The following is a 15,477-nucleotide window of genomic DNA, read 5'->3' as shown; positions in this document are numbered from 1 at the left end:
ACCATGAAGGTACTGTAATTGCTAGTATTGTTGAAACAAGGGATGTAATGGTACGACGGAATGACGTCAAATGACGGCGTTGTTGTCGTAAACCATGACAGTTCACGTGACAGAACAAGGAAGTTCTCTTTTTAAGACGGGTGTCACCTGCAAGGTTTTGTTTTGTGCTTATGAACTGTTGAAAGATAATGGCTGTAAACTGGGCCGAAAGGGTCTCTGCTTTCTCTTGTAGACCCTCTCACTTTCTGTCGGGAACAAACGCGGAAGCCTTTCTGGCAGAGCTGCTCCGGGAGCTCCGAGATGACAGAGCCAGCGACTCCGTAAAGGTTTAGACATCCGTTTATTTATTTTATGTAATATAATTAATTACGTTTTAACAATGTGCATATATTCATCTGCTGCACATGTTTCTGTTGAGCGTTACTTTAATAGATTATTTATCACTTGATAGAATTAGTTAATATTTCAATATTATTCTCTAATAATTGCTCGAATCTCTTTGTAACGTATCATGTAATGTGTCCCTCTTTCTCAGGTCCTAATGCTGTTTCCGCTATGCGAACACCCCTCACTGCTCTGTCCGTCAGACTCAATCGGTGAAGAGACAGCCTTGGAACTTATGTCAGTGTTTTTGCAGTGCCCTTCCAAGTCTTTACAGTTACGCTGTCACCTCCTCTTGGCCATTACATCTGTGATCGTGTGCACCTCGTGTGTGAGCAGCCATACCCCTGTTTCTGTGGATTTTATTGACCTGCTCCTCCAGTTATCCCAGAATAATAGTGACGTTTTCTGTGAAAGTTCCCCTCAGTCTATCAGAAGCATAGCCTGTGACTCTTTGCGAGAGCTGGAAGCCTGCTGTCCAGGTCTTCTCTTTCAGCACATTGAGCTCTTAGGTGGACTGAGGCAGCAGGAAACTACCCTACTGCACCAGGCCTATGCAGGACTTTATGTTCTAGTGCTGAGGAATGCTGTGTACCAGCTGACTCAGGAAACCGAGGCTGGTGCCGAGCACCTTAAAGCTCTTTTGGGGGCAAATGCATCCATTACCTGGGAAGCAGATCGGTTTTCATGTCTGGCAAATAAAAGGGACCTTAGTGTGCTGTCATGTCTCATTCGTGGGCCCATGGGTTTTGTCCCAACCCTCAAGACTGGACCTGATTGTAAGGAGTTGCGATCTGTTTTGTCCTCCCTCTTAGAGGAGTCTTACCTTCTAACCCCACTGTGTCAAGCTGCAATGCTACATAGATTGACAGAAGTGGTTGCCATGGTGCCTGGTGTCCACCCCGCCATATTCAGAGCTCAAATCCTGCGACTGCTAGGCACAAGCCAGGTTTGTTATTTCTTTTTGTAATTCATTTTACTCAAACTCACATCCCCACCAAATGATTGGAAGTGCTATTGAATATTGTCCTAGTGTAAAATGGCATCTCATTTTAAATATACATTTTTTATACAATGACATACTGAGAATTTGTGACTTACCATCCTGACAGGTTTGCCTCCTCCACACCACTCTGCTGATGAAGTATGTGTTCACAGACAGCCTTTTTAGTGCCGAGGATGAAGCCTTCATGCTCAAACGACTGGTCGTACTTGCCCAACATCCGCTGCTGAGTACATCTGAGAAGCTTTTCTACATGGATTGCATGCTGCACTTCCCCGAGAATCGACCAATCAGCTGTAATGATGGCGATGAGGCACTCCCTGTGCTTTTGACTCCTCAGCTAGCCTCGGTTCTTTTGCCCACCGTGTTGAATGAGAGTTTCACCATGCTCGCTCGATTCAACATGATGTCTCTGGTGTATCTGGACGAGGTCGAGGGAGGTGAGGAGGGAGATGGAAAAGGACTGGCCTACCTCAACGAACACCTTAACTCACTGCTGTCTATCGTGAGAAGTTGTGCCAGCAGAGATGTTGTTGTCGCTTTCTTCAGGGCTGCCTTCCTGTACCTTATGTACTTCTGCCATATCAGGGGCTACTCCTGCAGTCTAATTGAAAAACTCTGTGAGCTCTACCTTCATCACACCAAGCTGGCACCGCACCTTATCACCCTGATTAATCACATTCAGAACATGTTCCCTGAGTCTGACTGGGCTGAGGACCTCCTTAAAGCTCTGCAAAGAGCCATAACACAATCACTGCTTGATAAGCTGACGTTGCAGGATCTGCATTTCCATCTCAAAATGCTGGCACGAATAGCACAGGAAGCAAAAATTCCCCAGGGCAGCACTCTGAAGTTTCTAGCTGACATCATCACCTCAACTTTCTCCACACTATGCACAAGTGACTGGTGTCTTGGTAACAGTATTTTAGAAGTTTGCCATCGTTTACTTCTTCACCCGAGTCTTGAAACTATGCTGGTTCCTTTGGCAGATGTCCTGCAGCATCTTGCCTGCTGCTATGGAGACACTGACATCCAGGATCATGCCTGTCTTTACTATGCCCTGCTCACCACACTGTCACGAGAGAAGCTGGGTGGTGTTTTCACACGGGGAAAGACAGAGGAAGGGCAGCAGGTAAAAACACGAACACTTTCAACCCTAGTGGCTGAAAGTGAGGGGCTTACAAAGATGTTGACTGTCCAGCAGTCGCATGAAGCTGTATTCAGCCTAAACAAAGTCAGGACTGAAATACAAGAAACTAAAGCAGACGCTGAAAGTCACGTGCACAGTACTCTGGGCGAAGCCAATGCAACACTGGAAGTCTACAGAGCTCAGTTCAAGGACCCTGACTTTGCCTCAGAAATCATTCTGAATTACCAAATGGATCACATTAATGGCCATAACCCTTACTTTGAACAACTATTTAGCATCCACTTGCACTGTAGCCTCACAGATGACAACTTTGAAAAGATTGATGACATCATCATACCATATCTCTTCAGAGACAGACCTTCACCGGTGGTGAAGTTGAGAATGAAGCCAAGGCGACCATGTCCCACCACCCTCCAAGTCACTGCACTTTTTACTACTCAGGATGGACTCTCTTGGCACACAGTATTGCCTGACATTCATGTTGACTTCCAGTACATCTTCATACCTCTGCCATCTCCCCAAGGCTGGGGAAGGGACAGCAAATGCCACCTCTTTGAACAATTATGGAATGAGTTCTGCTTAGAAAGTGGCGACTCAGCTTCCAGCCTGTTTTGCTGTCAAGTGAAAGTTTCCCTTGTCAACATTGTGAACAAACATTTATCTTCCTACCTTATTTCAGACATGTCTCAAGAAGAAGAGTATAAAGTGCTTTTCTTTTTTCCTCCACAGTTTCATGTATTGCTAAGAATAAGGTCAGATGAAGAGAACAGGGTACACTTTAAAATTGCCACAGACAACTGGCAACTTCTGCATAACATTAGTTCTTTTCTACAGTCAATCACATCAGCAAAAGAGGACACAACTGAATGATGCATCTAACCATTTCTTTTTTAATTTTGAGGTAGATTAATAGGTTGATTTTAAGTCATTCAATTTGTAAAAACTTTAAAATATATTTGAAATAAATAAAACTTTAAATGTTCTTTGCTTGAAATGACAATGTCTCAAATTGAATATTTGCATCTTCGTTTAGCAGATACAGTCAAGAAAGATGTTTTGACTGTTTAGAAGTTTATTTATAACATCTGAAATAGAAAATCAAAAATCTCACAACCTAACACATCCCACATCCCTACATCCTAATATTACCTCATCAACTGTAACCAAACTATTTCACTGATTAGCAGTGACATTACAATGTAAGCATCATAGCAGCAAAATGGTAGCTGAGAAAAAAATTTGACTTTTTTTTAAATAAAAAACAATACTCCAAACCAGAGACTGACTTTTTAAAAGCTTTAAATTGTTTAGTAGTTAAAGCCTTAAACATGTCTTTTCCTAAAACAAAAAATTGTACTTTAACTTTGTCAATTCCAACAAAGGCGGTGACTCAGCCTTAGTCAGTTTGCATGCAAAATGTAACTGAACCTGTCTCCAACTTTAAAGTAATTGATTGAGGTGTGGGTTGTTTTTTCTAAAAATGATGTCCAATAAGACTCTGCTTAAAATGTACACTGTCACCTTCATGTATATAAACCAAAACTAAAATCCTTTACCCCGAGAGGCCTTTGAAATTTGGTTCTGTATTACTAGGTAGAGCAGTCTGCTGGCTCAGAAGTTTGTCCATGATGGCTAACTCTGCATCTCTCTTTTCCACCTCATCCAATGGCGTCCAGGACATGTCATGCTGCAGTTTGAAGCCTTGGACAAATTGGTGCGGGCAGTTAGAGCCCCAGTCCTACAAAGCAGATCATAAAGAGGTTTTGTCATTTCAAATGTTGGGTAAGTCATATTTCTGTATTATTTGCTTATTCCTGTAACCTAAAAGTGAAACTGCTATAGTTACATTTACCTTTTATGTTGAATACACATTGAATGCAACATAGCATCTTTACACCAGTTAAATTATACTTATTAAGAAGTAATAATATGTTATGGAAAGGTATTTTGCCAATCCTGTTTACATAGGGTTTTAGACAGCATGACACTAACCTTGGGGGAAATAATAGAGAAGTACTTCTGTCCTGATGGTCGCTGGTAGAGGTAGTAAATGTTACCCGGTTTTTTCACTATGTTACAGGCTGCACCGTGGAGATCAGCGTCTCTTTTAGCATCTTCCAAAACCTTTGAAAATAGGTTTAGACAAAACAGAAACATGTTCATCTGACAATACCATTTCTTTGCTTACATTGTTTAAATCTCTTAGTACGAATATACAATTCTTAAAAAAAGTCCTACATTATATGTAAGTGGCATGTTCTACCTGAGTAGAAATTGTAATATTTTAATAAAGGGTTCTTACTTTTCTAGCCTGTTCTTGTAAATATCTGATTTGATCAGCAATGACTGTCAGTTTGTTGCAAGCATTTGCTTTAACAAAGTCGTTCCCCTGAAAAAAAAAAGAAAAAATTTAGAATCTTTATAGTCCTGCACATTAATCGTATAGTTTGAATATGAGCTCAGTTCCTACCGTTTGTACTTGTGCTGCCAGGGCCACCAGGTCCATGGGGTCTCCTGCTCTGTTGGTTTGATAAGAGCTAACTAGTTCCAGGCCACCGGGGGCACAGCTGTTCTCAACCAGAGTCACTGCACAAACACGAGCCGGGTTACGTCACAAGAACACATAAAACTGTTCTTAAGCCGTAGATCACATCAAAATCAGACAGTAACTACCCCCAAAATTACAGATGAAACAAAATAAATTAATTATGCAATCCTCATCATTGACCATTCGCATGTTACCAAACAGTAATTGAAAAAAGGCATATCTGGTCATTTACCAAATATTTGGTAACTTCACCTGTAGTTGTTTTGTCAGGTTGACTGGGGAGACTCACTGTCCTGTCCATGGTGATTTGCTGTACACTACAACCCCTTTTTTTCACAAAAATTAATCCTATAACACTAACACCACAGTACCTGAAATTACAGCAACTTGTGTAAACACCAATAAATACCTCAGGTTTCGAAGGGTCCAAAATCTCCGCCCATTTTGCCCTGAATAGCAGTCCTGGTTTTGCCTGTACAAAACAATAAAATAAGACAAAATTTGATTAACGCTTAGTTTTAAAATAAAATGTTATTAACATGTCGTTTAACGGTGTGACAGTTTAAAACTAGCATGTATTGATTGTATTTATTCAGTCAATGTAATTTCGTTTTAATTCACCGGCAAGCGGACGACAGTCTTGTGTCGTCACAGATGTTAGGATCTTCTAAGCAGTAAAAAGCTTGCTTTCTTCTTCGCTGTTAGAGTCAACTATTCTAAGTTGATTCACAGAAGTACTGAATAACCAAAATATATATTTTATTTCGAAAAACGCTGGTATATATTCTCCATTATCTATAATTGTTTTTACATTTTATTCTCGTTATTATTCTTATAATTGTATTCGGGCACATTATATCGCACTATGATTTTTATTTAATAAAGAGTACCCCTTAAGATCACCCATTAGAGCGTTCTAACCCCGGATAAAATCAAGCGTAGCAAACATTCAAATCGGGGCAAATAATTTCATTCTGATATACAGAGACTAACCAACAGTGAGCTGCCGCTGCGTGTACAGAGTCGGGGTGAAGGGGGCGGGGTACAGTCGCGGCTCATCCTCACCTTCTAACTAAGTCGCAGGAAGAAGTACTTTCTATGTTCCTCCTTCTCCACTAGTTCTTTTACCATCACCCTCTGCATGACTCGGAACCAACTGTGGCATCATGGAGCTCGGTTACGCGCTTATAGCAATGGGTCTGTTTTTGTCTTTTTGCGCATCAGACGGTGAAATGAATAATCGCCGACTTCTGGAGCCCTATGATTTTCTCTTCGATACGGCTGTGGAAGCCTATGTTAAGGGAGATTGGCTGACGGTGATTCTGAATATGGAGAAGGCGCTGAAGAACAAAGCTACGGTCCGCAATGTCAAAGCTCAGTGCCGGCTCACCTGCGCAAACTACACCACTTTCGGGGAACCCGTGGCCGACAGCGGTATTCCGATACCCGGAGCCGGGTCTGTGGAAGACCTGGGCTTTTTCCAGAAAATCTTAAAACGAGCGGACTGTGTAAATTCATGCGAAGCTGAAAAGCTCGGGTTGCCAAACATGCACAAAGTCAGTGAAGAAGTAGAACTGGAGTTTAAAAAGAGGACCCCATATAATTACTTACAAGTCGCTTGATTCAAGGTACCTAATGTTGTTGTTGTTGTTGCTAATGTTAATTGTTGTAATGCTATGTGTTCATATGAAGCAAAGACAGTTACAGATGCACGATTTAAGGCTGAAAAAAGGGCACAATTACTTTTTATTTCATTCAAACTCTGGCAAAGCTGGCTACAAACACTACTACTACCACGGACACGGCCATGCCACGTCTTAAGGTGGAGTCAGTCTCTACAGTCTGACGTTTAAACGTTGATTACTGATTTAGGTCGACTCGGTCTGCCAGAACTTACCAACCCCAAACAAAGAGCAAAATTTTAACATTTTGGTTTTAGAGTTCAGCTCGGGGTTTTTTTTAGCACCAAAATGTTTTAATATTCACTTTTTACTTTGATTTATACTCTTTGTACTACAAAATACAGGGTTGAACCTGAATTTTGTGGGCAGCTTTTCAAACAGAGGCACAAAACAATGGATACGGTACAGGGAGAGTAAAACATATTTTCCGTTATAAAGCACACTTACAGCCACACAGCATTGGTCACACGAAAGCTGTTCACAAACATTAGAACAGGTATATGGACACTTACTTTTCACGTGAAAAAAGATGAAACACTATTATTGTCATTGCCAGCACATAGACTTGTGTAAGGATTCTAATTGAGCACTTTTTGAATTGTAGTAACATAAAATAGAATATAAACGTTTCATATCATTGAGACAGTGCTTCATTTAGGGATAGCTGACACTTTATTGACATAAGTGGCTCTTTCAAGCTTCAGGAGTATAACTTTTTTAACGTGAATGTATGTATGAGTTAGAACACCAATACATGTTACTTACAACATTAGGATTCATATTATGTTGGTTATATCACACCAGTCATGCTGCAGATGTGTTTTTTTTTTTATGATAACCTTGTTTGTTTGTTTTTCAGATCAATAAGCTGAACAAGGCAGTGGCAGCAGCTCATACTTTCTTCCAGGCCAACCCAGATCACACAGAGATGAGACAGAACTTAGAATACTATAAGATGATGGCTGGTGTTCTTGAAGAGGACTTTAAAGATTTGGAAGCCAGGTCACATATGGTGAGAGCAAACTTTTGTCAGTAAAACTTTATAACATGGCTACACAAAAGCCCTAAGCTGAGTTAAGGTTAGAATTACATTTAAGGTTCGGTCGTTGATCCTCATAAAGGTCTCTAATATAACGGTAACCAGCAGATTACTAACTTGTAATGAAGACAAATTAATATATTAAGTTAACCAGAGGATGACTTTTATTAATTACAGTACACAAATGGTTTAAAAGCATGTTCAAACTAATGTTAAAACGAATGGGAATGTCAACATTTGAGGTTAAATGTGTTTTTACACATTTAACCTCAAATGTAACTTAACTATATATTTAACTTTACATACTGGATAACTTTGAGCAGTGGTTAGGGGAGTTAGTGGGTGGGGATGGCTAACTTCAAAGAGTAATGTATAGCCTGAGGAAATTCCCACAGGGAAATGTGAAGCATAGCATTAAAGCTTTTTTTCTTCTTGTATTCTCTTGCAACAATACATTAAAATACACTATTTTTTTTTCTCAGGCCAAGTTTTTACAAGCAAAAAGTTTTTACAGCCACGAGTCCTTTGGTCTAGCAGCTGAACAGTTTGAAATGGCCGTTGATGAGTACTTCCCAGCGGACAATGAGTGCAGGGCTCTCTGTGAAGGAGCGTACAACTACGATGGATACAACTACATGGAGTACAGTGCTGACCTGTTCCAGTCCATGACAGGTCGGTACTTTTGTGCTAAATGTCACTGATGTATAAGCTGAGTCTTTGGTGGTTATTTATCTGGTGTTCTAATGTGATTAAATGTGTGTGTCTGTCTGCGTGTCTCTCTGTCCGTGTGTGTGTGCTGCTCGCTAGATCACTACATGCAGGTACTGAACTGTAAGCAGCACTGCTCTGTGGAGCTGGCCTCTACAGCCGGCAGGGACAAGCCCTTTGAGGATTTTCTCGCCTCACACTTCGACTACCTGCAGTTTTCCTACTATAACAGTGAGTCTAACAGGCTTTATTAATTAGACATACATCACCGTACCAAGTGTTACATCTCAAGATCTCCTGCAGTTCAAACTGATTCATGAATCTTTTATTTTGTCTGCTGACATGTTAAAATTGACAGATTTTCTGTCAGATATAATAATGGATCCCTTGTCTGACTCTGTTCTCTGTTGCCAGGTGAGAAGTATGATAAGGCCATAGAGTGTGCCAAAACCTACTTGTTATTTCACCCTGATGATGTAGTGATGAAACAGAATCTAGCATACTATTCTGTTGTGCTGGGAGAGGACAAGGCAGAAACCATATCAGCCAGACAAGTAAGTCATTCAACATGAAACTGCTTAAAAACTGATTTCATTATAAATGTGTGCAGTGGAGGTGTGTGTTATTATTCTGAGTGATTTGCAGAGTGTCTTCTTCTTCATCATCTTTTTGTTTTCGGTTACATTTTATTTATTTTCTTTATCCAAGGCCTCTGTTTATTGTTTATTTTCAGTGGTGCAGTAGCAGCATTCTGTTGCCAGTACACACTGCCCTGTTGTGGTGTATATTTTTGATAATGTCTGGAATATGTTACAGGACCAGCAAACTACTACAAAAAAGGGGAACGTCAAGTCAAAATAGTTTAAGAAATTTGTGAATGACTTATTGTTAACATGAAATCAATAAATGTCTTCTCTATCACAGGAGGTGAAAGGGTACATCCAGAGATCCATCTTGGAAAAAGAGCTGTTGTACTTTGGATATGAATCATTTGGTATTACTTTTGTGGACCCAGTGAGTATAACTGTTTTCTGGTTTATATACAATAGGGCAGAGGTTTTCTAAGTCTAATTTTGTAGTTGTACCTCTAAGGAGCAAAAAAACAAAATACACACAAAACGTTTTTAAATAGTACACACCTTTTTCTTACAGTGGTAATGCCATTCTCCTATCTTACTGTACTGTAAACAATTGAAGATGATGCTGATGATGATAAGTTGCTATCACTCTGTGTTCAGGACACATGGACCCCTGCTGACGTCATGCCCAAGAAATTGAGAGACAAGCAGAAGTAAGATAAATATACATACATTGTAGGAGATCTTTAGCCAATGTGATGATCATGTTCACCTTTATATTGCAGAGCAGAAAAAGAAACTGCGGCGAGGATTACACAGGAAATTGGAAATCTAATGAAGGAGATCGAGACTCTGGTTGAGGAGAAAAAGAAAGATTCCTCAAATATGGCCAAGGTGATAGCTCCGCAAGGTGGGTAACAGTGTGTGTTGGACATACAGGTCGTCTTTCTTTAATGTATTTGAGTATGCGAGTTATAATTAGTAACTTTCGTCTCAACTCCTCTAGATGGTGCTGTTTTATATGATAATGTCAAGGTAACGATGACATCTCAGCAGTTGAATGGCTCTCAGCGGGTGCTGCTGGATGGACTAATCACTGATGATGAGTGCAAGGAGCTGCAGCTTCTCTCCAATGTGAGTCGACAGTGTGACATAGTAGACCTGCCACGATTGCCAATAAGCAGTGACAGTACGTTCACAGTAACGTCAGTGGTAATCAGACTGTAGTTTCTTAGTCTTTCATGTATAATCAGTTTGTGGTATAGATTATAAATATTTCAACAGGTGTTTAATTGTTTTAGTTTACTCACAGGAACCATGCAGCTCTCTCTTTTCTTTAGTTGTTAGGGTAGCCATCTGCTTCCACCTAGTGGAGGAGTATTTAAATGTGAACATGTCTTTTTGGGGTTTTTTTTACACATGTTTTGTCAGTTGTTGGTTTTGAGTGATGTGAATATTTTTCAGGCTGCTCAGAAAGGTGATGGCTACAGGGCGGGACCTTCTCCTCACTCACCCAATGAGTCCTTTCAGGGTGTCACTCTCCTAAAAGCTGTCAAGGTCTGTCTTTTACCACTTCCAAAGAATTTAAGTTTGATTAAAATCACTTTTGACGACAGTGAAATTAAATTCAAATGTCACATCCTGTAGCTTGGACAGGAGGGGAAAGTTCAACTGAAAAGTGCCCGTCTCTTCTTCGAAATAAGTGAACGGGTGAAGAAAGTGTTGGAGTCGTACTTTGCCCTGGAAACTCCACTGTACTTCGCCTACTCTCACCTGGTGTGTCGCACGGCCATTACTGGTGAGTCAGTGACTGTAATATTACTGTACACTGCTGTTTTATATCTGTTTGAGAGGAAGAGACCGAGACTGAGATAGCCAGAGATGTAGGAGATGTGTTTAAGTTTTACCTTTGTCTTCATATTGTTCTACTTCAGAGAAGCAGGCAGATCGAGAGGATCTGAGCCACCCTGTTCACGTGGACAACTGTCTGCTGGTCTCTGAGCTCAACGAGTGCCTAAAGGAGCCTCCTGCATACACACACAGAGACTACAGGTGAGCACAATACACCGTGAAGCCTTCAGAATCACCCCTTACATCAGAGCCTAACATCTGCATTCCTCTACAGCGCCATCCTCTACCTCAACCAGGATTTTGAAGGAGGAGATTTTATCTTCACTGAGCTGGATGCCAAAACTGTTACGGTAAATGTTCTCTCTGATATTTCTGCATGGAGGCAGGAGTATTTAGAGTCAATCTATTAATAGTTTTGTTTAATGTTCTGGACTTCTCCAGGCTGAGGTGCGCCCGCAGTGTGGCCGTGTGATCGGCTTTGGGGCAGGGAAAGAAAACCCCCATGGTGTTAAAGCGGTCACCAAGGGTCAGAGGTGTGCTGTGGCCCTGTGGTTCACGCTGGATCCTGCTCATGAGGAGAAGGTTTGGAGAATTTTCCAGAATATTGTCAAAAGTACATAGCCATTTCAAAAGCTACCTTGTCCAAAAATTAATTTTTGAAATTAAAATTATTTCGCAAATATGTGTCCTGACAGTAACAGAAATAGGCAAAAAAAGAAGATAAAGGTAAAATTTGTCAGAAAGGATAAGCTTTTGAACCAGGGAGAAATCTATTTCAAACCACACATTACTATGAATCATTACAAATATTCTTTTCAAAGGTCTTATTATTTTGTTCCCTTGGCTGGATGCAAACTTGACTGCCGTGCTTTTATTTTTTTAAGATAATTAATAACATAATTGCAAAATGCACCACCAAACTGACTTACTAAATTAACATAAAAACTAAGTTTCAAATAATGATTGATTGTCCACAGGAATTGAAAGGAAATGAGCACTTTCTTTGTCTTGCTTGAAAGTTTCCAGGAAATACACACCTAGGGTGGATAAAAAAAAATCAGATTTCCGGACCTACCTCCTGCTGTGGTACAAATCGAGTTTGAATAGACCTTTTGTGTTTGGCTCTGGGTCTGTTGTTTACGTGACTCACTGGATTATTGTGCCTTCTCTTTTCATTGAACATTTCCCCGGTAGGAGAGGATCCAAGCTCAGAACATGCTGGAAATGTTTTTAACACCAGTGAACGCAGAGTTCATCAAGAAAGAGGCGACCCAAACATCAGCACCAGAGGCGTCTGGACAACCTGCCCAGGACACAGCAGACAAAAATCAGGGTGAAAAGGCAGCCGAGCAGAATATAAATAAGGACACTGACAAAGTAACTGACACGCCAGTGAACAAAACACATACGAAACCAGTCAAAACAACCAAAACCACCGCCACTAAAGCCAAAGGTGCTGTGAAAGCAAAAACAAAGACTGGAGAGCAGGCAAAGGACAAGGGAGCAGGAAAAGATAAAGCCGTTGTTATGAAAGGTGGGAAACAGACAGGTAAACCACAGGCCAAGAAGGCAGAGAAGAAGGACGCAAAGGCAGCTGTTAAGAAAACTGTAACTGACACCAAGAACAACAAAAAAGCAAAAGCCGATGACACTGTGACGTCAGACTCTCACAAAGACAAAGAAGAGCTGTGAGGAATCCTGTTGGTTTTATTTAAATATTTCCCTTCTGAGGGTTACGCGTTGGTTTAGGATCTACACCAACATCTAAACTCAACTTAAGATCAGTGATCTTTACTGTGCCGTGAGACATCATCAGATTTACCCTTTATTTACTGCTAATAATTTGTCTTTGTTCATCCATGTGACAATGACAGGCACAATGATTAAGGACTCTTCCACTAGGTGGCAGCAAATGGCCATAAAACCTTAACTAAAAAAAGAAGTCCTAGCTGTTGAAGATATTTGTGTCTTCCTTTAATTCCTCTGGGTACATCAGAGTTGTGTTCTACTAAACAGAGCAAGGTTTAACACTGAGTTAGTCAATAATGAGTAAATTGACACTAGAACACCACTATGTTTTATCAGTGAATTTCCCCAGAAGTGTTTTCTTATCATACATGTGTACCCTGTGCTGTGGCTCAAAAACACTGCTTTAGGTAAAACAAAGGTTATTAATTATTATTTTGTTAAATGTCAAAAGATTTTTTGAGTATTTTTCTGTTGTTTGATGAGGTCTTTAAATGATAGTTACTATTATTCCAAAGTTTTGTAGCTATTCAACCCTTTTTTTAAAAGAAAAAGTATTTCTTTTCTTTTTACCTTTTTGTGTTAAAACTAAAACCAAGCAGAGTTTGAAGAATTACAGGCTGAGACCAGAGGAGTTAATATCTGAATTGGCCTCTATGTTGAAAAATGTTAAATCAATTTTAAGTGAACGTAATAAAGTGATATGTTTGAATCCTACAGTTTTTATAGATAATGGTGTGATGCATGGATCTGACGATGGGTGGCAGTATAGATGCATTAGAACGTGGTTTTGGTAAACTCACGACTACTGGTAAAAGTAATGTAAGTTAAGGTTTTGTTTTTACATTATGCCTTTTTATGATTATTGACAACATTAAATTAAATCAATGTTTGTGATGCAGCCATCATCCCCTGAACTGCACCCCCGTCCACAGTAAACTGCTGCTGACTGTGTTCTGTAAGCTGTCCACATCATCAGGTGAAGTCTACAATATTACATTTAACACATTTCTTACCAAATACATTGACGTTTGATTATAAAGTCTACAATGGCAAATGTGTTTATACATTTGTATGTCAGACAGAAATGTGTCAACAAATGTATTAGAACAGTGGGTTTGCTTTTTATAATCTGTGAATCTAAATTTTTTTTTTAGGGGAGGTGAGCTTTTTTACATTTTTAAGTTTCAGAGAGTCAGCCAATCAGTACTGGGCTTCATAATATTGTGACTAATTTGTGAATAATGTGAAATAGACACGAACTCATCCATCAAACCTGCGTCTGGTATTTTAGTAGAAATTCTGTTGTACACAAATAACTCAAATAATACTGACAAAGAAAGAGTTTCAGGACAAGCGCACGTTCAATAAAAAAGTAGTTCCGCCTTCAAAAATGTTTGACCAATCCACACGCAGAAGCCCAGCTTCCATGCCCTGGTTCATTAACTCTCAGTGTTGGCTTCAGTGGAAGTGTTTTTTTTTTAAATGTATTCCCCACACTGAAAAATAACCCGTGCTGCTTCAATGAAGCCGATGGAGATGAGCTGTAACAGAACTTAATACGCACCGCTGGCAACAGAAGAGAAGAACATCCCATCAGACCCTCTGTGATAAACAGCTGATTCTCAATGAACCAGTTGAACTGGTTCAAGCCGACCTTTTAATAAATTCCATTTAAATGAAACTATAGATATTGACAACGTATGTTATGACATTTTAGAGAAAGCTGAGCTTCTCCTGCTGCACTAGAGTTGTCACCACTGCTGTGTGAATACTGTGTTCTGTGCTTCCCTTGTATTCTTTACAGAAGGAGACGGACCGAGACTGGCCACTTTGTTTTTCCAGTGAAAAAGAGAAGGAGAGATGAAGTCAGTGATTCGTTCTCATTTCTTTTAGAAACGACCCTGTGAGTTCTGTGTTTGTTCATGTTATGTGTATCTCATGACTGGTTCTTGTTGCCATGGGGAACACGGAGAAGGTGGTGGCAGGTCAGGGTTGAGCACAGTGGGGGTGCAGAGCTGAGATTAACTGTGACTGTGACTCTGGAAACGAGAGGTTAAAACAGCAGGTGGTCCTGCACTGCTGTGACCTGACTCTCTTTTCTTCTTTGCCTACTGGCAACTCATCCGGAGAAACATTCTCACTGTCCAACTACATTGTGAATGTTAAACTGATGTGTGATCTTAGCCCTGACTGTCTGTGTAGTTTTGATATCACGAGACAACGTCGAGCTGGATGTGAGTTTTACACGGTCGGTCCGTCTCACTGTGCTTTTGTCTGAAACCAAACTTGTGTTAGCAGGACAGAGGGTATTATTGTTTGGGGGTCTGTTCTGACAGATGCTTGGCTGATGACTTCAGCTCCACCATGAACTGTCTTCTTATTGTTCTGCTGTAGAAATGGGATCACAACTGTGCCGGTCTGGGAATGGGACCACTAGTCAGAAAATGTGTAGATTAGCAGGGATTGTGAGAATGTAAAGTTGAGGACAGAGTTGGTAGGCTCAGAAAAAAAAGAGAGAAAATCTAATTGTCTTTTAAAACACTGCTGAGGGAATCTGTTCATAACAAAACAGAAATAAATACAATGGATGTTTTATTAGATGAAGAAAGTTTGTAAAGGGAACTTCTATCTGTCATCTATAACCCCTGCTCTCAGGAATAAACATGGTGTGGAATGAAAGAGGTGGAACTGTAGGAGAAAACATGGAGACAAAGTTAAATATAACGCCGTAAGTGCGTGAGGTGTTTTACGCGTTGACAGTATGTGATGAAGTCGCAGAGTATTAGGA

The 15,477-nt window shown here is 40.3% G+C and overlaps 3 protein-coding genes across 3 annotated transcripts; 2 read left to right on the top strand and 1 right to left on the bottom strand.

The window, feature by feature from the left end:
• The first annotated feature begins 74 nt into the window (after positions 1-74).
• On the top strand, positions 75-3,528 carry ap5b1 (adaptor related protein complex 5 subunit beta 1). The gene is made up of 3 exons (XM_008320960.3): positions 75-326; positions 536-1,330; positions 1,494-3,528. The coding sequence occupies exons 1-3, from the start codon at positions 189-191 to the stop codon at positions 3,402-3,404; spliced, it is 2,844 nt and encodes a 947-aa protein (XP_008319182.1). The 5' UTR covers positions 75-188; the 3' UTR covers positions 3,405-3,528.
• Positions 3,529-4,018: 490 nt separating this feature from the next.
• Positions 4,019-5,492, bottom strand: c11h1orf50 (chromosome 11 C1orf50 homolog). Its single transcript, XM_008320953.3, has 5 exons — positions 5,335-5,492; positions 5,005-5,120; positions 4,837-4,923; positions 4,527-4,658; positions 4,019-4,272 (listed from the first exon to the last, which is right to left on the bottom strand). Exons 1-5 carry the CDS (start codon positions 5,381-5,383, stop codon positions 4,087-4,089), a joined length of 570 nt encoding a protein of 189 aa, XP_008319175.1. The 5' UTR covers positions 5,384-5,492; the 3' UTR covers positions 4,019-4,086.
• A 234-nt stretch (positions 5,493-5,726) lies between these two features.
• p3h1 (prolyl 3-hydroxylase 1) lies at positions 5,727-13,403 on the top strand. The gene is given in 15 exon segments (XM_008320959.3): positions 5,727-6,710; positions 7,624-7,776; positions 8,286-8,475; positions 8,611-8,742; positions 8,926-9,065; positions 9,436-9,525; positions 9,750-9,802; positions 9,875-9,999; positions 10,096-10,223; positions 10,554-10,646; positions 10,737-10,887; positions 11,024-11,141; positions 11,215-11,290; positions 11,382-11,522; positions 12,135-13,403. Coding segments are annotated over 15 exon segments (2,550 nt in total). The 5' UTR covers positions 5,727-6,248; the 3' UTR covers positions 12,633-13,403.
• The last annotated feature ends 2,074 nt before the right edge of the window (positions 13,404-15,477 follow it).

This window comes from Cynoglossus semilaevis, chromosome 11, assembly GCF_000523025.1.
Source record: "Cynoglossus semilaevis isolate Cse_v1.0 chromosome 11, Cse_v1.0, whole genome shotgun sequence".
NCBI classification, from domain to species: domain Eukaryota; kingdom Metazoa; phylum Chordata; class Actinopteri; order Pleuronectiformes; family Cynoglossidae; genus Cynoglossus; species Cynoglossus semilaevis.
Note: the sequence above shows the minus strand (reverse complement) of the source record. Positions and strands in the feature narration are given on the sequence as shown.